The sequence below is a fragment of the Chiloscyllium punctatum genome, chromosome 10 (genome assembly GCF_047496795.1).
Source record: "Chiloscyllium punctatum isolate Juve2018m chromosome 10, sChiPun1.3, whole genome shotgun sequence".
NCBI classification, from domain to species: domain Eukaryota; kingdom Metazoa; phylum Chordata; class Chondrichthyes; order Orectolobiformes; family Hemiscylliidae; genus Chiloscyllium; species Chiloscyllium punctatum.
The window spans coordinates 109,720,682-109,745,101 of record NC_092748.1 but is presented as its reverse complement, the minus strand read 5'-3'; the positions used below and the strand labels follow the sequence as shown (position 1 = coordinate 109,745,101).

The 24,420-nt window shown below is 42.8% G+C and overlaps 1 protein-coding gene across 1 annotated transcript in view; it reads right to left on the bottom strand.

The window, feature by feature from the left end:
- Positions 1-24,420, bottom strand: part of pdia5 (protein disulfide isomerase family A, member 5) — a 113,730-nt gene that overhangs the window by 7,208 nt on the left and 82,102 nt on the right. Inside the window, exon 15 of the mRNA XM_072579921.1 lies at positions 8,271-8,341. Coding sequence (XP_072436022.1) covers positions 8,271-8,341 — 71 coding nt within the window. The remainder of the gene's footprint in view (positions 1-8,270; positions 8,342-24,420) is intronic.

Sequence of the window (24,420 nt, the reverse complement as noted above, 5' to 3'; positions counted from 1 at the left end):
GACAAGAGCAGAATCTTTTTCACTCAGTGAGTGACTAAAGTTTGGAATTATGCGGTCTGAATATGGAGGCATCAGATTCAAATGAGAGATTCAGGACGAAATTGGATTACTACCTGTAGAAAATGAATGTGCAAGGGAATGCCACGAGGTGCACGGCTCATTCAGAGTACAAATATAGAAAATGAGGGGCCAAATGGCCTCCCACAGGGCTGTAACACTTCTGTTCTGGGCACCCCACCACAGGCCTTGGAGGAGTGCCACAAATTTACTCGAACAATACCGGAGCTAAATTAGATTTAAAAAAAATATTCATGGAATGTGAGTATTGTTACCAAGGTCAGCATTTATTGCCCATTACACAAAGTTGGATTGTGTTTAAGGGACGTATCTATGGAAGTTTTCATGTTATCTTGGGAGTTAACAGGGTAGATAAAAAGAAGTCATTTCTGCTGGCTGGAACAAGGGAATACAGCCTAAAAATTGGAACTGGGTCTCTCCTTGAGAAGGGCACAGACAAGTAAGCACAGGTGGTGGTCGCAGTTTTGCGAACTGCAGTGGCTTTCCAGATCAATTGCTCATTGAAAAATTATTAAATTTATCAACCTTTTCAAAAAAAAGGTAAGCGATTAGGGTGAAGTAAGGTACGTGAAATTAGTTCACAGATCAGCTATCAGTTTAGGTCATGGACTAAATGACCATTTCCTACATTCCTCATCACGCATTCAGAAAACACAACAGCAAATCAAAAGCATTTTTGAAAATCCATGCAGCCAAACATTCTAGACGAGAGAAGTCAGCAACCTCTCTCCATAGCTCAGTGATCAATTGAACAATGCAGTGTGGGAATGAGCCATACGGAGTAGGGAAAAACCTCAGAATTGGTCCCTGCCACACATGCTGTTAGTTAACCTCTGGTAGGAGAAATAAGTTGAGAGTCCCTGGTGACATAATTGGTGAGGTGTTACCAAATCTGATCACTATCTAGCAACACTTGCTGGAAATTGTTTTCGACCAGTTTCACTGGTACCCAACTGTGAATGTCGTATCTCACATTAAATTTAGTTATTTTGATAACTTATGCCAAAGTAATTCTGCATTCTTGAAAAAATCATTTATTCAGGAGACTGGGAAAAAAAAGAGGACAAGGAGCAGCAGTGAAGAGAAGAAAAAAAACCTCCTCTGAAACAAACCCTTAAATACTTTGTAACAATATTAACTTCACCTCCCCCCACCCCCCGCTATGGGAGACTATGGGAGAATAGCAGCGTCAATCTTGAATCTGTCCCTTGAATCTCAACAGAGGTTAGTGGATGGTCCCCAAAAGTGCAAACCATGGCTGATTCAGAACCACTTTCTGAGCCCAATGGGAGAGTACGTGATCAATGGTCTCAGTACAGACCAAACTGAACTAGTAACCTTACTGTTCAGCTGTTTGACTCCACAGGCATGTGATGAACATGAGATCTACTGAGATCTACTGAGATCTTGGAAGACAGAATTAATAGGGGTGGGGAGGAGTAAAAATGAGTGTGAGAAAAGAAGTATAACACAAATGATGTAGAATGCAAACTGTCAACGTTGGGCAGCAATGTGGACAATCACCCATTTGCTGATAAGCAGTTTGAGACAACAATAGAGAAAAGGGGTAAATTCACCCTTTTAACCTGCAAACGGTGAAAATTCCAACAAGCTGCGTAATTACTCTGATCATTCTGCTGTCACTACATCTCAAATCTAGCTGACATTTGTTTGCACAGTAAATCACTAAGTGCCCAACTAACATTCTGGAGTGCATTTTTGATGGTACGATCGATTAATAAATATTTCCTGCAGAAAGCACCATATTATTTAGTCTGTATATGTCACCAACGTGCAGCTTTAATGTAATGAAGTTTAAAAAGAATGATTAGCGGTGACTGGAGCCACTGATTTGCATTGGGTAAACGTCTGCAGAGAAGGCACATTGAGCAGCAGAGTAACTGCAAAGAGATAGATTGCACCATATTAAATTCAAATGCAGTTTGAATGCATTTCATCTCCCGGTTTTCTTAAAAAATATTGCCAATCATTTTTCTCCTTGCTTTGTTAAAAACACAGGTTTTTTGATGGAGAAAGTCAGAACTCCGCAACAAAAAGTGCCTCTTGTTACCTTTCCTACTCTCGGTGTGTGAAACTAGGTTGTTTAATCACAGGGTGAAAGTGAAGACTGCAGATGCTGGAGATCAAAGTCAAGATTAGAGTGGTGCTGGAAAAGCGCAGCAGGTCAGACAGCATCCGAGAAGCAGGAAAATGAGCTCATTCCTGGTGAAGGGCTTTTGCCCGAAACATCGATTTTCCTGCTCCTCGGATACTGTCTGACCTGCTGTGCTTTTCCAGCACCACTCTAATCTTGTTTGATCACAAGGACTATACCACTGCCCTCACCCAACAACTGGAAGTTCGTATTCCATGAGGAGCCAGACAGGAAGCCTGGGAAGTTTCCCCTTCTTTGGTTCAAAGGTATATCAATATGCACATATATTTAATTAGGAAAAGCAACCAGTTGAGCTTCGTATATGCGTATAGGTGAGAAACTGCAAGAGGAGATGGAGTCTGAATTACAGATGACTGAAAGGGTGATGAACAAGGTGCAGCAGGTGAACTCCAGGGTGCACAGTGTTAGCTTGGAGGGAAATTACGCAGATCCATCCACTACCTCAGTACACCCTCAATGCTCTGAAGCCAACAAAGTACATTTTAAAGTTTGTTGTAATGTAGGAAATCAATATTGAATGACTGGCGATGCACAACCAACAGTGAAAACGAAGTTGGAAACCAGAATTCACACAGGACGATAACCCAATTAAATTGATAGCAATGTGCATTTACAGAGCAGGAGGGCAGTGTCAAAATATTCTGGAAAAGAAAACCATGGGAAAAGCACTGAAGCAATTTCAGGCTGGAGAGGACGTAGTCAACAATGAGATGGGATGAAAAAGGAATAGAAATATAAAATTGTGAAGGTGTGAGGGGTTTGGTGGGGTAGGGCATTGGCTAAATGGTTAGACGCTTGATTGAAGATCAGACAGGTTGGAAATGGTTGGGTTCAATTACAGCAGGTGCGTGGAGGTAGTCGATACAATTGCGCTGAGGTAAAACCTCTCAAGGCCTACGGGCACAGATGACAACTGCATTGCCCTGACCACATCTAATTTGAGATCAGCTAATTCAGCACAGGTCAGGAAGTGGGGACACCCCGAAACATTTATATTCAGCTACTCACTGCCTTGGTTAGCCGAGAGATCAACGCAGCCCGACAGTGCATTCTAGCCAGAGTGAAATGACGTGGATCCTTTATTAGTGTAAGATCCTATTCACATAACTGGTTTGTTGGCAAAGCGAAATGGACCTAATGGAATTGTTATTGACAGTCATTTGGGGAAAAATAGGGAAAGTGAACAAAGCAGCATAAAGTATATTGATTTTTGGCACTGTTTGCAAGACGTGCAGGGATAGGCATTGTTTTGTTCCATTAACACAAGTTGCTGATCAATATGTACTCCGCAATGCAAGGTTATGAAGAAGCGTAGGTCAACAGCACATCTCTGACACACCAAATCATTTTCTATTTAGGTGATCCGAGATTTAGCTTCTTAAAATTGCAAGTTCTGTAACTCACTGAGGGAGTTGATATTTGCTAAAAGGGTTACATTATGAGGTCAAGTCACATAGACTCGGCTTACAATCCCTGCAGTATGGAAGATTAAGGGGTGAGCTCAGTGAGGTGTCGAAGAGGATTACAGGATTTGATACGGGCTCCGAATGAAGAACTATTTGGTCTAGATGGGGTAGGGTAGGTTCTGAACAAGGAGGCAGAACCGTAAAATCGGAGCCAAGTTTCTCATGGACGAAATCAGGAAGAACATCTTCACACAAAGTGTAGAAGTCCAGAGCTCTATTTAGCCTTCCACAGCCCTCCCAAACATGCCCAAACTGCTGTGACTAGGTGGTTACTGAAAAGCTGGGACTGCTCAGATTTTTTTGTTGTATTAACAATTACAGAATCAAGATCCGTAAATGGTGTTAAGATGAGCCCAAGAACGATCCTGTCAAATGGTGGAAAAAGATCACCGGGCTGCACAGTCCACACTTGTTCCTATGTTCTACATTCTGTAATTGATGACGTGGGGTGGTGCAATAGAATCATTACCCCTGTGCATAGTAAATGAGCTAACCAGCAACGGGCTCCCAAGCGTCCTACTTTTCCACCATTTTTCCAACAGAGCTTATGAACTCGCCCAGATCATCAGGGTAGGTGAGGGGGAAACATTTGTACATCTTAAGACTCATGGGTTACCAACATGGAAGGAAGTGAAGGAGGTTACATGAATGGGTAAATGTTTGGCAGATAGAGTGTAATGTGGTAAAAGGTGAACTTTTCCACTTTGGCAAGAATAAACAAGCGGGAATTGTAGAACTCTGAGGTACAAATGAATCTGAGTGCGCTGTTATACAAGTCACAAGAAGTTAGCATACAGGTTCAGCAAGTAATCAAGAAAGAAAATGGAATGCTGTCATTTATTAAAGGGGAATTAAATATAAAAGGAAGGATATTTTGCCCCAGTTGCATTGTGTGTTGGTGAGGAGTACTTTGTACAGTTTTGATCTCCTTATTTAAGGAAGGTTGTAAACGTATTGGAATAGTTCAGAGAAGGATCTGACATACCTTGGTCGGCAAGAGTCATATTAGGAAAGGTCAGACAGTCTGGACCTGCATCCATTGGGGTTTAGAATAATGAGAAACAATTGTATTGAAACATAAGATTCTAAGGGTCCTGACAGGCTGGATACTGGGACATTTTCCCTTGGGGGAGGCAAAAAAGAGCCTGCAATAAAGTGAAAACAGTTTGAAAATAAGGGCTGTCCATTTGAGATGGTTATGGGGAGGAATATTTTTCTCTCAAAGGATCATATGTCTTTGAACTTTATTCTCCAAATAGCAGTGGAGGCAGTGTCATTGGAATTCTTTTAAGGTGAAGGTAGATACATTCTTGACTAATGAGTGAGTCAAAGATTATCAGGAAATGTGGAGTTGAGGCTATTGTCTTACTGAAAAAAAAAAAGAGGGGCTGAATGGCCTACTTCTGCTCCTAATTCATATCAAGTAGATAGGGAATGTCTTCACAGTGCCCACCTCGGGAGCATAATGAAGCAGGTCACTATTCTTCCCTCCTCTTCCATTAGGCACAAAATACAACTGGCAATCAAGATAAAATAGGAGATATCATATAGACTTAGAACATCTATCATAAGAAGTGGGCTGTACCTCATGTGACTTTGCCATTGAAAGAAATGTACTAATTAATAGAAGAGAATTCAAACAATGCAGGGTCACTGGAATAGAAATGTTGACTGTTTTTCTCTCTACCAATGCTGTGAGACCTGCTGAGTTTCTACAGCACTTTCTGTTTTTGTTTTAATCAAATATAAATTGCTAAGATCAAAGTACTTTGCAATTTGAGCTAGTAAACAACATATGACCAAATGAGTGCATCAATTAAACCTCCGTCCATGTCTAGGTTGACAACATTAAGCAGCCTGTATTAAAGACAGCATGGAGGCTGTGATTCTCCTGTTGGACAGAGACCACAGAGTAACTGAAGTTCAGCATGAACAAAAATAACCAGTGAACTGCAGATGCCGGAAGTCAGAAACAAAAACAGAAATTGCCAGAAAATCTCAGCAGATCTAGCAGTGTCTGTAGAGAGAAAGCAGAGTTAACATTTTGGGACCAGTGAACCTACTTTCGAACAAAGAGTTCTGAAGAAGGGTCACTAGACCCAAATTGTTAGCTTTGCTTTCTCTCCACAGATGCTGCTCAACCTGCTGTGTTTTTCTAGCAACTGCTGTTTTGTTTCAAGTTCAATATTACCTGGGATTGTGAATGACTGAAGATCAATATTCAGATTCTTAATTCTGAACAGCTAACTTTAAAGATATAAAGCAACATGTCTTAAGACATTCATAGTTGAGAAACACTGTCCAGTCAGTGGATAATTGGGAAATTAAAGAGCTAATGCTGAATGTGTTACTGGACACATACAAATCTGAATCAACAAACATGTAGCCAAACCAGATGCCAAATTAATCAGAAGGAATGTAAGCAGCAAAAACGTATCCTAAAATATGCGTAGGGAAAAGGCAAAAAGTTTAGTGGAGTGAATACAACAGCCAAATACATTAAATGCAAAGAGGGAACAGGCTGGGAGCATGGTTGCAGGAACTGAAAGAGTTTCTAACTGATGAGAGGGCAGTTGGAGGAGAGATGTAAAGCCTAAAGGGTGCAAACATAATTATTTAAGACATGCCATATTTGGGAGGGTTGGGAAACTGAAGTTTGTTTTAAACGATAGGTTGTAATTGGGCTGAATGACCTTCTGTCACCAGTACTTAATTCATACTGGAAGAAAAGGTTTGCAGTAATATAGCAATTTTCATAACTTCAGGCCAATGAATCATGTTTTGAAGTGCAGTCGCATTTATAATGTAGGAAAATGCAGCAGCGAATTAGTGCACAACATAGTTCCACAAACTGAAATAACTATTAGCTAGATCTTTTAGTGATACGGATTGGCCAGGACACTGCAAAGAACTCCACTACTTTTCCTGAATTAGTGCCAGGGAACCTTCTATGTCCACCGGAGAGCAGAAATCTACCAGGAGGCACCTCCCATCATTCAGTACTCCCTCAGTACAAACCTGAGCAGTGTGCCCAGATACCTGGGGTAAGTCTTGAACCCATAAATGCAAGGCAAGGGTGCAACCCACACAGCAACAGCCAACAATTACATGGATTGGATCATGATCAGCCATGATCATACTGAATGGTTGATCACATTAGGCTTGCAAACCCAAATGGCCTTCTCCTGCTCCAGTTGCTGTTGTTCTATTATGAGGGCGGATTTATTTATCATTTCCCATGTGGAAAGGTCATGGAACATGGGAAAAGCAGAGAGAAACCTGCATGCCCTTGCTGATTGCAGAACTGAATGGTGTATCTACGAGGGCATTAAGACATAGGTAAGAAGTGATCATGGTGAAGAGTTCATTTGGGATGCCTTCTCTGCATATGGGCAAAAGTTGGATTGTGAGCTCCCCCTGTACTGAGGATCAGGAATTTGCTTTATAGTGCATCATGAGCACAAACTCCTTTTATAGCGGAAGGTGGGGGCACCACGTTGGATGCCCAGTGCACTCTCTCATATTCCAATCTCCAAGCTGGAAGAAAATAGTGTGACAGTGAGGGGGTGAGGAAAAGGAAATAAAATGGAAGAGAAGGGAAGGCAAGTTTCTGGCTGTGCTGACAGCCTTTTTACTCTGCACGGTAGTTTGTCTACTTACTCCCAAACTTACTGCCAAGTTAACTCCCTTTAACTTTGCCGAATCATAAAAATGTGTAAAAAAAAAATTGCAGCCACACACAAGTCAGAATTGCGAATTACTACACAACAATCAAGAACTAAAACGGACTCTTTGGTCCAAGTTCCAACAGGATGAGGTTGGTTTCATCCCATCTGAGACAAAGGAGGATTGAGGAGGCTTGTGCTGAATACATCGGTCCTCACTGCAGGTGGTTCCACCCCTCAGGATACTGGCAGCCCACAGGGAATTCTTCTAACCAAATGACCAAAAATTGTTTAAGAGTAAACAGAGGTTATTCAGTCCTAAACCTTGGCTGTGGTTCTTCAAACTGTAACCCCATTAGTCCCACTCCCCCCCCACTTTGGTGTTATAATGTTACAACTTCTGTCCAGATAAAAGTGGTAAGATTTCACTGCCCCGACCTCATCTGGTACATTTTTTCCAGCTTGTACAGATATTGGGAGCAAGAATATTAAGGGGTATGGGGAGAAAGCAGGAACAGGGCACTGCGTTGGGTTATCAGCCGTGATAATATTGAATGGTGGAGCAGCCTCGTGGGACTGAATGGTCTACTCTTGCTCCTATTTTCTATGTTTCTACAAATATGCCTTTCACTCTTGTACATCAAGAGTCACAAACAGCGATTGTGGTGTGCACTCACTGCCACCCCCATCACAATCAGCTTTACAACGTGGGAAAATGCCAGAGCACGGTGTTCATTTGTATCAAGTTACATATTTGGTCCATTTAACCATTGGTGGAGGGGTTGTGGGGAAAGAGTATCTTACACAAGTGCGTGCAAATTCAAAGGTGAATTGTTCTACACCACGTTTAAGTGATGGGACCAATCCCTTAAACCGTAAAATTACCTTTCGTTCTTCTTTAAAATGGTCAGCGGCTGTTGTGAAATGTGGGATAGTATTCTTACAGTGAGGGCACCCTAGAACAAAAAAAATGAAAGAGCAGTTCATAAATCACCCTGGGCACAATTGAAAGCTTGATCTGGAAGGTTTGAAGAAAGAGCAAGAGAGAAAAAAAAAACAAAATGTAGCTTTCTTTACATCTATCCAGGCCAGTGGCAAAACAAAGGACTAAGCATAATGCCATATTTGTTTTTGCAAAGATATTGTGATCAGATCTCTTCAAGTGCATTATACGCATGGGAACTACTTATTCTAACATGTTATGCGTGAAATAATTCCCATGTGACATTGAGAATAGATTGGTTCCAGTCTCCAGCTTTGTGTGTGGTATTAGCAGAATTAATTGGGATGTAGCCTTCATCCTGCTTACACAGATCTTCACAGTGCTCAGGGCAGGCAACAAGGCTTCCTCTGATCAGTTGACAAACCAATATAGATGCCATTGTGTGTGGCTTTGCCGTCACCTTGAATTAGTGGCAGAAGGGGGCATCACAAAGAGCCAAGTGTAGGTATGGAGGTCCTTTTCTTATTTTATAATGCTCCTGAGAAGTGCATTGGGACATTTCATTATGGTAAAGGTGTCAGATAAATGCAAACTATAGTCGACTTATGCTCTGTAGCAAAATATGATTAACACCCCTGAACAATTTATACATTTGTTTCTTTGCTGCATTACTTGCAATCTGAGACAGGAGCTGCCTGACTGCAGTAATTAACTTTTTACTAGTTTGCACCTGGGTCTCATAAGGTACGATCAGGTTGAAAGAGTGCTCAGGGTTGACTTTTCCATTTAACAGAAGATTGGTTGGTTTCTTCTCATTACCCCCCCATTCAAGGTTAAATAATTCAGATTTTCTTTTTAAAAAGGCTGTTGTTATGGCATGCAAGACCATTGTCAGACATGTTCTCTCTACTGCAATATTACAGGATGTTTGAATGCTTCCCAGAGTACCTCTGTGACCTCAAACAAATGCATCATCTAAGATTCAGCCTAACCCAGATGGCTGAAGCCATTTCCGGCATTTTAGCTCAGCGGTTATTAACTGATGCTATATCATTAGGAGTGGGAGTGGACCACTCAGCTGCTTACCTGGTCTGGCATACAATAAGAGTGCAAATTATCTCACTGTGGCCTCAACTCCACTTTCCCACCTGCCCTCTATAATCCTTCACTCACTTGTTGACCAAAGATTGATCTAACTCAGCTTAGAATATATTCAATGATCAAGCATCCATTGCTCTCTAGGGTGGAGATTAACAAAGCTTAACAAACCTCTCAGGAAAGAAACTCATCTTTACCTCAGTGTTAAATAAATCCTCATTTTTAAACGAAGCCCTCGGAACTAAGTATTAGATTTTCCCCATAAAGGAAAACATCATCCCTGCATCCAAACACCAATACAGCATACAATTTCAGCAAGACTTCCTTACTTGTACACTCTATGCCACTTGCAATAAAGAACATTTTATTTGTGTTTCTATTTACTTGTTAACATTTTTGTTACTTATGTACAGGGACATTAAATTCAAAGTTGGACAAAGTCGAGATGTGAGCTATGATTCACTTGTCTCCTTCAAACTTGCCCTTAAATGGAACCCAGTAGGTGTCTGTGATTGATATATACGTTCAAAGTAATGCGACTCTCGTTTGATGCCCAGAAGCAATAGTGAGCTGTTAGATATTCAGACGGGAAATGGATGGTGTAGGAGAAAATAATCCTTTATGTTTGGTACAAGGCACCATGCAAAAGTCAATTTATGCCACGTCAGTCATATCTGATCGGCTTCAAAACTGCCCCCAAACAGTTAAATTGGGTTTGTAAGAGGAATTTAAGAGGAATATATTGTCATTCTTCACTGTCACTGGATCAGAATCCTGGAATTCCCTCTCTGAGGGCAATGTCGGTCCGCCCACCTAAGCGAAGAAGCAGCTCATCACCACCACCTCCAGGGCAACTAAGGATGGGCAATAAATTCTGGCATTCCAGTGATGGCCACATGCCACAAGTGATTTTTTTTTAAAAAAGTGGCTTGTGGTAAATCTTGGAGAAGCAATTGCTTCTCCCCTTCCACTCCGCCAAGGACATGCAGGTCCTTGGCCTTCTCCATCGCCAGACCATGGCAACACGACGTCTGGAGGAAGACCGCCTCATCTTCCGCCTAGGAACCCTCCAACACCACAAGGGATGAATGCAGATTTCTCCAGCTTCCTCATTTCCCCTCCCCCCACCTTATCTCAATCCCAACCCTCGTACTCAGCACCGCCTTCTTGATCTGCAATCTTCTTCCTGACCTCTCTGCCCCCACCCCCTCTCCGGCCTATCACCCTCACCTTAACCTCCTTCCACCTATCGCATTCTCAACGCCCCTCCTCCCTACCTTTTATCTAAGCCTGCTTGGCACACCTTCCTCATTCCTGAAGAAGGACTGAAACATCGATTCTCCTGCTCTTTGGATGCTGCCTGACCTGCTGCGCTTTTCCAGCAACACATTTTCAGCTCTGATCTCCAGCATCTGCAAGTCCTCACTTTCTCCTAATTGTATAAGGTGGCAAAGGCGGCATAAGCATGCTTGCCTTCATTGGTTAGGGCATTGAATATAAAAGCTGGCATATCATACGTTGCACTTGTGTCAGACTTTGGTCAGGACACACTTGAAGTACGGTGCACAGTTCTGGTCATTATACTATACGAAGGATGTAGAGGTTTTGGAGAGGGTGCAGATGAGGTTTACCAGGATCTTGCCTGGATTGAAGTGCATTAGCTACAAGTATAGTCTGGACAACTTGGATTGCCTTTGTGAAAGCGTTAGAGGCTGAGGGTTGATTTGATAGAAGTACACAAAATTATGAGGGGCATGGATAAGGTGGATAGTCAGAAGGATAGTGAGAGAGGGAAAGTTTAAAGGAGATGAGCAAGTAAAGTCTTTTTTTTAGACAGACAGTAGTAGGCGCCTGGAACACACTACTGGGGGAGGTGGTAGAAGCAGATATGAAAGGCATGTTTAAGAGGCATATAGACAGAAATAATGAACAGGCAGAGAAGAGAGGGATATAGACAATGTGCAGGCAGATGTGATTAGTTTAGAATAGCATCATGGCCGGTACAGACACAGTGGACCTAAAGGCCTGTTCTTGTGATGTACTGTTCTTTGCCCTATTGCTCGATTGTACAGAAGTTGAGTACTGCTCAAAAAAAAAGACATTTTGGAGAAACTTGTTGCCTTGAATGCATCAGAACAATCCGTATTAATATCAATTCAATAGGAATCCAACATTTCTATTGTATAAGGGGAGAGTGCTGATTGGTGTAAGTGGGTTCAGTTTGGTAGCGGTATTGCCATGGAGATTGTACCAATTAAAGACGAAATGCACTGTGCCTGTTTCAACTCAACTCAGAACAATAAATCTGCCTGGTTTAAAATTTAAACAATGCTTGGCAGTTAAGTGTTAATCATTAATTTCTGCATTCACTATGGCAATCAATCTACAACAGACCACTTGCCAAACAGCATTTTCCTCTCATGTAGTAGAAATACCATTTCTGCCCTTGCATTGGTATTCTTGAATTATCCGGATGAGTGCAAGATAACAAATTGACAAAATGTGCCTTTTATCAGTAATGCTCAAATTACTTAAAATCAAATATATACCAACCAAATATGTCTTCACTTTGAAAGAAAAAATAAGCATGAGTTGATGAAAACAAAAAAAAATCAAAATATTAGAAGGTTTCAAATTTGAAATGAAACTCTAATGTGTTTCAAGGAGGTAATCCATTAGGAAATGCTCAATTCGTACTCCTAAATGGTACCTTTGGGATCATTTTAAGCATTCTCGTTATTATGGAAATCACTTGAAAAGTATTTTGTTGAGGACAGCCAGAAATATCAAACTGGGGTCATGCCATTCAGTATTTTCTGGAGTGAGTTTAAGCCCAGCTAATGCAATTGCTTCTCCAAGATTTACCACAAGCCACTTTTTAAAAAAAAAAATCACTTGTGGCATGTGGCCATCGCTGGAATGCCAGAATTTATTGCCCATCCTTAGTTGCCCTGGAGGTGGTGGTGACGAGCAGCTGCTTCGATTAGGTGGGTGGACCGACATTGCCCTCAGAGAGGGAATTCCAGGATTCTGATCCAGTGACAGTGAAGAATGACAATATATTTCCATGTCAGGATGTTGAGTGGCCTGGAGGGGAACTTGCAGGCTCCCCAGTGTTCCCATGTTTCTGCTGTCCTTGTCCTTCTAGATAGAAGTTATTGTGGATTTTGAAGGTGCTGTCTAAGGATCTCTGGTGAATTTCTGCAGTACACACTGTTGCTGCAGAGCATCGGTGGTGGGGGAAGTGGACGCTTGTGGCTGTGATTAGATTAGATTACATTACATTACAGCGTGGAAACAGGCCCTTCGGCCCAACAAGTCCACACCGACCCGCTGAAGCGCAACCCACCCATGCCCCTTCATTTACCCCTTACGTAACACTACGGGCAATTTAGCATGGCCAATTCACCTGACCTGCACATCTTTGGACTGTGGGAGGAAATCGGAGCACCCGGAGGAAACCCACGCAGACACGGGGAGAACGTGCAAACTCCACATAGTCAGTCGCCTGAGGCGGGAAATGAACCTGGGTCTCAGGCGCTGTGAGGCAGCAGTGCTAACCACTTTGCCACCGTGCCGCCCACGAAGTTTCTGCACACTTCCTTATCTTCCCCATTCAATCAACCCAATTCTCTTTTACCATTTTTCAATGCCATTCAAAGTACCATTTATCTCCTTTTCTCAACGCAGTGGTGCCAATCAACGAGGCCACTTTGTCTTTGATGGTGTCAAGTTCTTGAGCATTGTTGAAGCTGCACCCATCCAGGAATATTCCATCATACTCCTTCCTTGTGCCTTGTAGGTGACAGACAGCCTTTGGGAGTCTGGAGTTGAGTTAATCACTGTAGTATTCTTAGCCTCTGACTTACTCTTTTAGCCATTATCTTTCTGTGGCGAGTCCAGTTGAGTTTCTGGTCACTGGTAACCCCAAGGGGTTATGGGGCATTCAGTGATGGTAGCACCACTAAATATCAAAGGGTGGTGATTAGATTACGGTCTTGCTGGAGATGGTCATTGCCTGACAATTAGGCAAAAGTGAGGATTGCAAATGCTGGAGATTAGAGTCAAAATTAGAGTGGTGCTGGAAATGCACAGCAGGTCAGGCTCCTTCCCGAAACGTCGATTTTCCTGCTCCTCGGATGCTGCCTGACCTGCTGTGCATTTCCAGCACCTCTCTAATCTTGACACCATCGCCTGACAATTATCCAGATTTTGTTGCATTTGTTTGAGCATCGACTGCTTCAGTGTCTGAGGATTCGCAGTTTTTAGATGAGGCGTTGGGGGCCGGGGAAACGGAGATCAGTGTCTGAGGAGTCATGAATGGTTCAATCATCGGGAACACCCCCACTTCTGACCTTATGGTGGAGGAAATGTCATTGATGAAGCAGCTGAAGTTGGTTGGGCTTCGGACACTACCCTGATGAATTTCTGCAGAGATGTCCTGGAGCTGAGATGACTAATCTCCAGCTAACACAACCATCTTCCTATGTGCCAGGTATGAATCCAACAGCAGATGGGTCGCCCCCTAATACCAAGAGATCCCAGTTTGGGTAGAGCTCCTTAATGCCACACTCGGTCGAATGTGACTTTGGTTTCCAATTCCAACCTTATCCTCCTTTGTGATTCACCAAGCCATTCTACTTTCTCCCTTTACTAAATAATCTAATTCTCCTTCATCCCCTCCCATGACCTCAGTTTCTTCACACTTCCTTATCTTCCCCCTTCAATCAACCCAATCCTCTTTTACCATTTTTCAATGCCATTCAAAGTACCAATTATCTCTTTTTCTCAACCCAGTTCCAACTGACATTCCTCTTTTTACTCCACTCAAAGGGGCGGCATGGTGGCACTGTGGTTAGCCCTGCAGGCTCACAGCCCCAGGGACCCGCGTTTAATTCCTGCCTCGGGCAACTGTCTGTGAGGAGCTTGCACATTCTCCCGGTGTCTGCGTGGATTTCCTCCGGGTGCTCTGATTTCCTCCCAAAGCAAAGATGTGCAGGTTCGGTGAATTGGCCATGCTAAATTGCCTGTAGTGTTAGGTGAAGGGGTAAATGTAGGGGAATGGGTCTGAGTGGGTTGCTCTTCGGAGCTTTGGTGTGGACTTGTTGGGCTGAAGGGCCTGTTTCCACACTGTAGATAATCTAATCAAGTCATCCCACATCTTGTATTGCAAAAGACAATTCAACTTGGCACCCAGTACAAGCCAACAATTTCTCCTCCTGCTCTCAAATAATGATGATGCATAAGTTTTCCTATTCGCATCCCCATTTCTCTCCATTTAATTTCCCGTGCTCCCTTCATTCCTTCTTATCTCATCCTGGTTCTGTTCCACACATATGCCGTCCTTGTTACCCGTGCCAGTCCTGTTTCTACCTGAGACCCAAATCAGACTTCAGATAATTCTGTCCATAGTACTTTTGTAGGTTGGCATCCTGTCTCAAGGGACTTCACACTCAAAGTATGCTGGAGATGGATTCATTTCAAATAGGATCTGAATAACAACCGGCTAGTTGAAGGGGGTGAGAGGAGGAAGAGGTTGAAATTTAGCTGCAGTGGATAGTCATGCCTTGAAATGTATGCCACCCCCGGCAAACAATGATATTCAGGCATTAGACTAAATAGTTAATGATGATCAATATACAATGACACTTCAGGTGATATATCAATTGTCATTTAGTGTATACCCCACTGTTTGCTACAGCAAGTACAGCCAAAGAACACACATCTTTTTCTGCTTCAAATAGACCAGAGATTTGGAATAATGCAGATGAAACTATTTGATTCGCCCTGACCAATGTACAAGTGTCTTAGAGTCATAGAGACATACAGCATGGAAACAGAACTTTTGGCTTAACTTGTTCACGTTGTCCAGATTTCCCAGATTAATCTAGTTTCATTTGCACATATCCACTAAATCATTCCTAATCATATACCAATCCAGATGCCTTTTAAATGTTGTAATTGTACCAGCTTCCACCACTTCCTCTGTCAGCTCATTTCATACATGTACCACCAAAGAAAGCACATGCAACATGCCTTAATGACTACTGCGCAGTGGCTCTGATGTCCCTAATCATGAAGTACTTCGAGATGCTAGTCATGGCCCACATCAACTCCAGCCTCTCAGCCTGCCTCAATCCCCAGCAATTTGCCTACCAACAAAACAGGTCCACAGCAGATGCCATTTCCCTAGCCCTGCACTCATCCCTAGAACATCAGGACAAAAATAAAGACACCTACGTCAGACTCCTACACATCGACCACAGCTCCATCTTCAATGCCATAATGATCTCCAGACTAATCTCAAAACTCTGAGGTCTAGGTCTCAGCTCCACCCTCTGCAACTGGATCCTGAGCTTCATGATCCACAGACTGTGATTAGTGAAGATAGAAAACTGCACCTCCTCTATGATAACCCTCAAAACCGGAGCTCTCCAAGGATGCGTTCTGAGCCCCCTATTGTATTCCCTGTACATCAGTGACTGTGTAGCCAAATTCCGAATGAACACCATCTGCAAGTTTGCTGATGACACAATCATAGTAGGGTCTGACATCAAACAATGATGAGTCAAATACATAAAGGAAATAGAGGGCTTGGTGACTTGGTGCAATGATAATAACCACTCTCTCCGTGTCGGCAAAACAAAAGAACTGATCATTGACTTCAGGAAGAAAGGAGGACATGCCCCCATCTACATCAACAGAGTTGATGGGTTGAGAGTGTCAAGTTCCCAGGATTGATAATAACCGACAGCCTGTCCTAGACTTCTCATGTAGATACGATGGTCAGGGAGGCACAACAATGCCTCTTTTACCTCAGGCGGCTTAGGAAACCTGGCATGTCCATAAGGACTTTCACCAACTTCTAAAGATGCACCACTCCATTCGGGTGCATAACAGCTTGGTACAGCATCGGCTCAGCTGTGGAAAGGCTGCCAACATCAAAGATCCCTCCCAGCCTGATAATGCTCTCCGACAACCTCTTCCATCAGGCATAAGATACAGAAGCTTGAACACACACAGGTTCAAGAACAGCTTCTTCTCTGTCGTCATCAGACTGATGAATAGACTCTCCAACTTCAAATAATGTTGATCTTGCTTTGTGTACCTCCTGTGCAGTGTAACCTACATGCCTCACTCTGTCAAAGCACTTTATGATCTGCCTGAACTGCTCTCAAAACAAAACATTTCATTGTAATTAGGTACATGTGACTTCAATAAATCAAACCAAAGGTTTTCTGCCTGTTAAAAATTTGCCTCTTACATTTTTCCCCTCTGACCTTAAACCTAGTTTTGGACCCCCCTACCCTGGGGAAACGACCTTGACTATTCACTCTATGCACGACCTTCATGATTTACACGATTCTAGAAGGTCACACCTCAGTCTCTATTGCTCCAGAAAAAAATAGGTGAAAACAATGACTGCAGATGCTGGAAACCAGATTCTGGATTAGTGGTGCTGGAAGAGCACAGCAGCTCAAGCAGCATCAGAAGAGCAGCGAAATCGACGTTTCGGGCAAAAGCCCTTCATCAGGAATACAGGCCCCAGCCTATTCAGCTTCTCCCTATAGCTCAAACCCTCCAACCCTGCCAACATTCTTATAGACATCTTATATGCCAGTGGTATCTAAGACATTTTATATCCACATAATATGTATTCAGACTACAGAATTTAATAAAGCTGTTCCAATGGATTCTCTCTTCTTCAATCCCATTACACTATGTGCCAGATTCATGTTATATCACAATTTGAAATGCCTCTTATATATTCGATAAACACATTGGCTGTTTTGTTGTAACTTGTGATCCAAGATATAAAATGATGCAATTCTCACCTCAGCTCCAACTCACCAATAATTCAATGGGCATATAGCCCAGAGTCACACAGATGAGGAAGATTCCAGGCTACACTGATATTCCGTAACAGAATTGTTGGTTTACCTACAGCAGGTGGACTGCAGTGGTTCAAAAGGGCAGCTTTCCCACCACCTTCTGAAGGGCAACAAAATGCTGAGGTGCCTACGCCTCAAGTGAATTTTTTTTTAAAAACTCTCTGCGGCTTGTCCCTGATACAGCATTACACCTGCCCTTCATAAAGAATAATCAGTGTGGGATTCCATTTCTGATGGATACTCTGCAACCCTACTTGAAACGCAAAGAAGGCAAATGCTAACTTAGAATAAAATCAGAGTTTCATACAGTCATACTTAAACAAGCAGCTAATTCACATATTAAAAAGTAGTCCTCTTAGGAAGGATAAGGCGTCAATTATGGAACCATTAAACACCCTACCAACAGATTCCCAAAGGTGATATATGTTGCCTCTCAGTATGTGGATGTACCTACTAGAGAAGGTGCAAAACTTGACCTACTCTTGGGAAATAAGGCAGGGCAGGTGACTGAAGGGTCAGTGGGGGAGCACTTTGGAGCCATTAAGGAGCCCTAGCTATTCGTTTTAAAATCGTGATGGAAAAGGATAGACCAGATCTAAAAGTTGAAGTTTAAACTGGAGAAAGGCCAATTTTGACGGTATTAGGCAAGAACTTTCGAAAGCTGATTGGAGGCAGATGTTCGCAGGTAAAGGGACAGCTGGAAAATGGGAAGCCTTCAGAAATGAGATAACAAGAATCCAGAGAAAGTATATTCCTGTCAGGGTGAAAGGGAAGGCTGGTAGGTATAGGGAGTTCTGGATGACTAAAGAAATTGAGGGTTTGGTTAAGAAAAAGAAGGAAGCATATGTAAGGTATAGACAGGATAGATCGAGTGAATCCTTAGAGGAGTATAAAGAAAGTAGGACTATACTTAAGAAGGAAATCAGGAGAGCAAAAAGGGGACATGAGATAGCATTGGCAAATAGAATTAAGGAGAATCCAAAGGGTTTTCACAAATATATTAGGGACAACAGGGTAACTAGGGGGAGAATAGGGCAAAGATCAGCAAGGCGGCCTTTGTGTGGAGCCGTAGAAAATGGGGGAGATACTAAATGAATATGTCGCACCAGTATTTACTGTGGAAAAGGATATGGAAGATGTAGACTGTAGGGAAATAGATGGTGACATCTTGCAAAATGTCCAGATCACAGAGGAGGAAGTGCTGGATGTCTTGAAACGATTAAAGTTGGATAAATCCCCAGGACCTGATCAGGTGTACCAGAGAACTCTGTGGGAAGCTAGATAAGTGATTCTGGGCCTCTTGCTGAGATATCTGTATCATCGATAGTCACAGGTGAGGTACCGGACGACTGGAGGTTGGCAAACATGGCACCACTGTTTAAGAAGGGCGGTAAAGACAAACCAGGGAACTCAAGACCGGTGAGCCTGACCTCAGTGGTGGGCATGTTGTTGGAGGGAATCCTGAGGGACAGGATGTACATATATTTGGAAAGGCAAGGACTGATTAGGGATAGTCAACATGGCTTTCTGCGTGGGAAATCATGTGTCACAAACTTGATTGAGTTTTTTGAAGTAACAAAGAAGATTGATGAGGGCAGAACAGTAGGTGTGATCTATATGGACTTCAGTAAGGCGTTCGACAAGGTTCCCCATGGGAGACTGATTAGCAAGGTTAGATCTCATGGAATAAAGGGAGAACTAGCCATTTGGATACAGAACTGGCTCAAAGGTAGAAGACAGAGGGTGGTGGTGGAGGGTTGTTTTTCAGACTGGAGGCCTGCGACCAGTGGAGTGCCACAAGGATCGGTGCTGGTACCTCTACTTTTTGTAATTTATATAAATGATTTGGATGTGAGCATAAGAGGTATAGTTAATAAGTTTGCAGATAACACCAAAATTGGAGGTATAGTGGACAGCGAAGAGTGTTACCTCAGATTACAACAGGATCTTGACCAGATGGGCCAATGGGCTGAGAAGTGGCAGATGGAGTTTAATTCAGATAAATGCAAGGTGCTGCATTTTGGGAAAGCAAATCTTAGCAGGACTTATACACTTAATGGTAAGGTCCTAGGGAGTGTTGCTGAACAAAGAGACCTTGGAGTGCAGGTTCATAGCTCCTTGAAAGTGGAGTCACAGGTAGATAGGATAGTGAAGGCGGCGGTTGGTATGCTTTCCTTTATTGGTCAGAGTATTGAGTACAGGAGTTGGGAAGTCATGTTGCGGCTGTACAGGACATTGGTTAGACCACTGTTGGAATATTGTGTGCAATTCTGGTCTCCTTCCTATCGGAAAGATGTTGTGAGACTTGAAAGGGTTCAGAAAAGGTTTACAAGGATGTTGCCAGGGTGGGAAGAGTTGAGTTATAGGGAGAGGCTGAACAGGCTGGGGCTGTTTTCCCTGGAGCATCAGAGGCTGAGGGGTGACCTTATAGAGGTTCACAAAATTATAAGGGGCATGGATAGGATAAATAGATAAAGTCTTTTCCCTGGAACCCAGAACTAGAGGGCATAGGTTTAGGGTGAGAGGAGAAAGATATAAAAGAGACCTAAGGGGCAACTTTTTCACGCAGAGGGTGGTACATGTATGGAATGAGCTGCCAGAGGATGTGGTGCAGGTTGGTACAATTGCAACATTTAAGAGGCATTTGGATAGGTATATGAATAGGAAGGGTTTGGAGGGATACGGGCCGGGTGCTGGCAGGTGGGACTAGATTGGGTTGGGTTATCTGGTCGGCATGGACAGGTTGGACTGAAAGGTCTGTTTCCATGCTCTACATCTCTATGACTCTATTGAATGAATTGATATCTCTTTTCTCATATGTTGCTTTATGGTTTAAAAATAACGTGCACAACACACATTTTTAAGCATAAAGCAACAAATAGGAAAAGCGACAAAAACTCATTCAATAGATGTATCACTCCATGTTTACTCTCACTTCAAGGCTGCAAAGGAAATGACACCAGTCTTCCACTCAGCCAGTGTTTACTCTCATTTCTCCTCAAGATAATGATTCCTCACATTAAATATGGTTTCACAGTTGCCTAAATGATGACACTTCATGCAATGATTTTGACAAAGATAGTCTGTAGTCAATTCTGCAGCAGGGAAACCCTACCATCATACATCACTTAGTGAGGGTCACTGACTAGTAGTAAGCAGCAGGAAAAACCTTAACGAGAGAAAAAAGTGTGTTAGACGAGATTAACCTCCCTCGTACAGATCGGTGGATTGAAATGGGCATCTGTGAGGCCATTGCTGGGCTACAAGTCTCATTCTATTCAATGATTAAGTACAGACAAATTGTCACTGTACCACTGTGACAAGAAATAGTGTTGAATTTGTACCAAGGTCAGATTTTCAGGGTAGTACACCATCTCCTGCAGACAGCAAGCCTGAAAGAAGCACCATGGGCACCCACATTACTGGCTAGTGGAAATTGCATGGACCAGGGTGTGGATAAGAGATAGTGTGTAATCAATTCTGCAGCAATGGAACCCTACCTTCATACATCACTTAGTGAGGGTCACTGGCTAGTAGTAAGGAGCAGGAAAAACCTTAACGAGAGAAAAAATAATTCAAGTGTGTTAAGACTGTGTGTGCAAGTAGACATTGTTTTGATCTTTGAACAACAGAATCTCCTTGGCAGATTGAATCCAATTTCCACCTATGATGCACCTTAAGTGGCCATTGGGAGACATATGGGTGCAACAGCAACTAGCATTTCAAAAAGCATCCTTAATCTAGCAAAATATACCATACCTACACTTAGCTTTTTGCGATGATCCCTCACCCCATGAATTCACAGGAGCACAGTCAAAAATAAAGTGTCACAGACTAACTTAAGGAGATATTAGGTCAAATGGACAATAGCTTGGTGAAACAGATAAATTTTAAGCAGAGTCTTAGAAAAGCAGAGAGGTTTTTTTTGAAGGAATTCCAGAGTTAGGGCCCAGGTAGTTTAAGGCATATAAAAATAGAAATTGCTGGAGAAACTCAGAAGGTCTGGCAGCAGCTATGGGAAAAAAGCAGAGTCAAACGTTTTGATCCAGTGACCCTTTTCAAAATGGTTTTGAAGGAGGGTAAGGGACTCAACATTAACTCTTCTCTCTCTCCAGAGATGCTTCTAGGCTTGCCGAGTTACTCCAGCAATATCTGCTTTTGTTTCAGATCTCCTGCAGTTTGATTTCAGCTCAGTTAATGATACCTTAATGATGAAGTGATAAAAGATTGGTGGGGATGTGTAAGAGGCTGGAATTGAAGTTCTAATGTTATGTTATTGAGGTTTTGGGGAAGGTGACAAAGAAAAGGATGGCAAGGCCTGTGGATGGAATTCCAAGCAAGGATAAGAATTTGAAACTTCAGGCTTTTGCTAGAGCAGGGCAGAAATGGCTCCTGACATGAAACCCCACGCCCCCCCACCTGGTCTCTATTTAAACTCAGCAGTGAAGGGTCAGAGGTATGAAACTATCCTTCAAAACGTGGCTGGGCTCAATCACCCAATGATCCAACTACTGGAAATCCTTCCTATAGAGCTGGCTTTGTGAGCTACATTTCAAAGCGCAAATTTCGAAACAAAGCAGGCATGGTGCTCTCCCCAGTGTGAACAGGTATTGATACAAGTTAAATCAGGATGCCATTAATCGGCTAAATGAATACATGTTTGAGCTACGTTCATAGCATTTAATTCAGTATGCTTTAGTACTTCTTGCCTCCATTAGAAATACAACACACATTCCTCAAGAGATTCTTCACTTCTCCTCAGTTGGGCAGTGCAGTAATATCTCCTTCATGGTGCATCTCATTTCACATTGTTTTTCCTACTCCCTGAAAGTGGGCCTCATTCTATTGCCTAAGTTCAGTCAGGTCACTAGAAAGGCGCACACACACACACACACACACACACGCGCGACAACTTTCAAGTCTGCTAGCTTGTAACATCTGCCTGTCCTGTTGCAATACATAATTCTTCAACGTAGCTTAAATCACCCAGATTTTGCTGTCAAAGCAAACTACCTTTTTGCTCTAGAGATATGAAATGGATTTCTGATTGTGCGCCTGAGTAAGAAGGCAGCTCATTGGGGAGCTAAACCAGGCAGTAATCCCGGTCTGGTAGTGCGAGTCACCAGAGTAGGCATTTGAGCAAACTGAAATTGACCTGACACTGTGTTGGAAGCAAGCCTAAAACTTTCAAATCAGATGAGTACTCACATTATACTGTTCGTAATCATACGTACTGGCTGCAGACCGAGCTGCCTGGGAGGTCAAACAGTTCAGCATTGTTCTCAACAACAAGCCCCTTTTCAAACACAGGCTCTGTTGAAAGGCTCTCTGAATTATTGCTGCAGCAGAAATTAACTGATGCATTCAGAATCCAATAATTTCAGTGGTTTTCAGTGGTGCTGTCGCAACCTCAAGGTAACCTGCAACAGCCCTTATAGAGTTTTACACGCGACAACACAGTTTTGTAGGTGAGCCACAACATCAGCCCCAGGGGAACACAATGAACCAACCGCAAATTTACTCAGCAGTGGCAGACTTATGAAAAATCAAGAGAGTACCAGTCACAAGAAATGGCACCAAAAATCCCAGACAAGGTAAATTATTCCTTTTTTTTAAAATCCGTGGAAACTTTGGCAGGAAAGTTAGGACTGTGGTGACAGAGCTCAAGGCACTCGAGCTGGGAGTGCTGGCTATTCACGTCAAATGTCCCTCAAGATTCAAAGGTAACGGTGGGTGGGGGGGGGGGGGGGCGGAAGAGAGAGGGAGAGAGAGAGAGAAAGAAAGAAAGAGATGACAATAAGTTTCAGCCTGCTCCCACTGGTAGCCACAGGCCAACAATGTAACACCATCACTCCACAGAAAAATATTTCCCACATCCGAGCAGAAAGGAACAGGTCATAAGATATAAACACAAAGTGCTGCTGAAATCCAGCAGATCTAGCAGCATCTGTGCAGAAACAAAGTTAATGTTGAGTCCAATGGGGCCCATTTCATAAGTCATCCTCTGAAGAGTTGCTGCACTGGACTTGAAATATCAACTCTCTCTCCATGGTCGCTCCCAGGCCTTCTGAGTTTCTCCAGCACTTTGTTTCGTTTCAGAATACCTGCACCCATAGTATTTTGCTTTTACTGAGGGCCAGAGGATACATCTCAAACAGAAACAATCTTGTCAATTTCACTGAGTTTCACTTACATTTATAACTTAAAACCAAAGTATTGCAGATGCCAGAGATTTGAAATAAAAACAAGTGGAGAAGCTCAGCATATTTGACAGCAGAGAGAGGAATAAGCTTCTCCAACATGACAGAATCTCCTTCTGACATTTATCAGCATTGCCATCACTGAATTCCCCATAAATATCATCTTGGATGCTCCACACACTAGAACTGAACCAGTCAAATAAATAATGCAAAAACAAGAGCAGGTCAGAGGCTTGGACTTCTGACAGGAAACCAATTCCTGATTTCCCCAAAGCCTGTCCATCATCTACAAACTCGAGTCAGGAGAGTGATGGAACACTTCTCAATTACCCGATGAATGCATATTCAACAACACTCAAGGAGCTCAACACCGTCCAGCACTGAGCAGTGCACGACATTAGCATCCCATTCATCACTGATGTCACATCTACAAGATACACTATAGCCGACTGTCAAAGCTTCTTTGACAGCAATTTCTAAACCCACGGCCTTCAAAAGCAAGAATAAGTGCAGGAAAAGCATGAGAATACTACCACCTACAACTTCCACTATTAGCCACTATTAGTTTGTACTTGGAACTATATTGCCTTTCCTTCATTATTGTTTTGTCCTGGTGGTGGTGAATTGCCTTCTTGAAATTGCTACAGTTTCTTGGGGCGCAGAGATGCCACTAGATCAATTTGGAAGAGGGTTCCAGGATTTTGATTTAATTACATCACATGGAGTGGAACAAATAAAGAACAAAGAATATAGGAACAGGCACTTCATCCCATCAAACCTGCACAGACACTTAGAGTCATAGAGATGTACAGCACGGAAACAAGACCCTTTGGTCCAACCCGTCCATGCTGACCAGATATCCCAACCCAATCTAGTCCCACCTGCCAGCACTCGGCCCATAT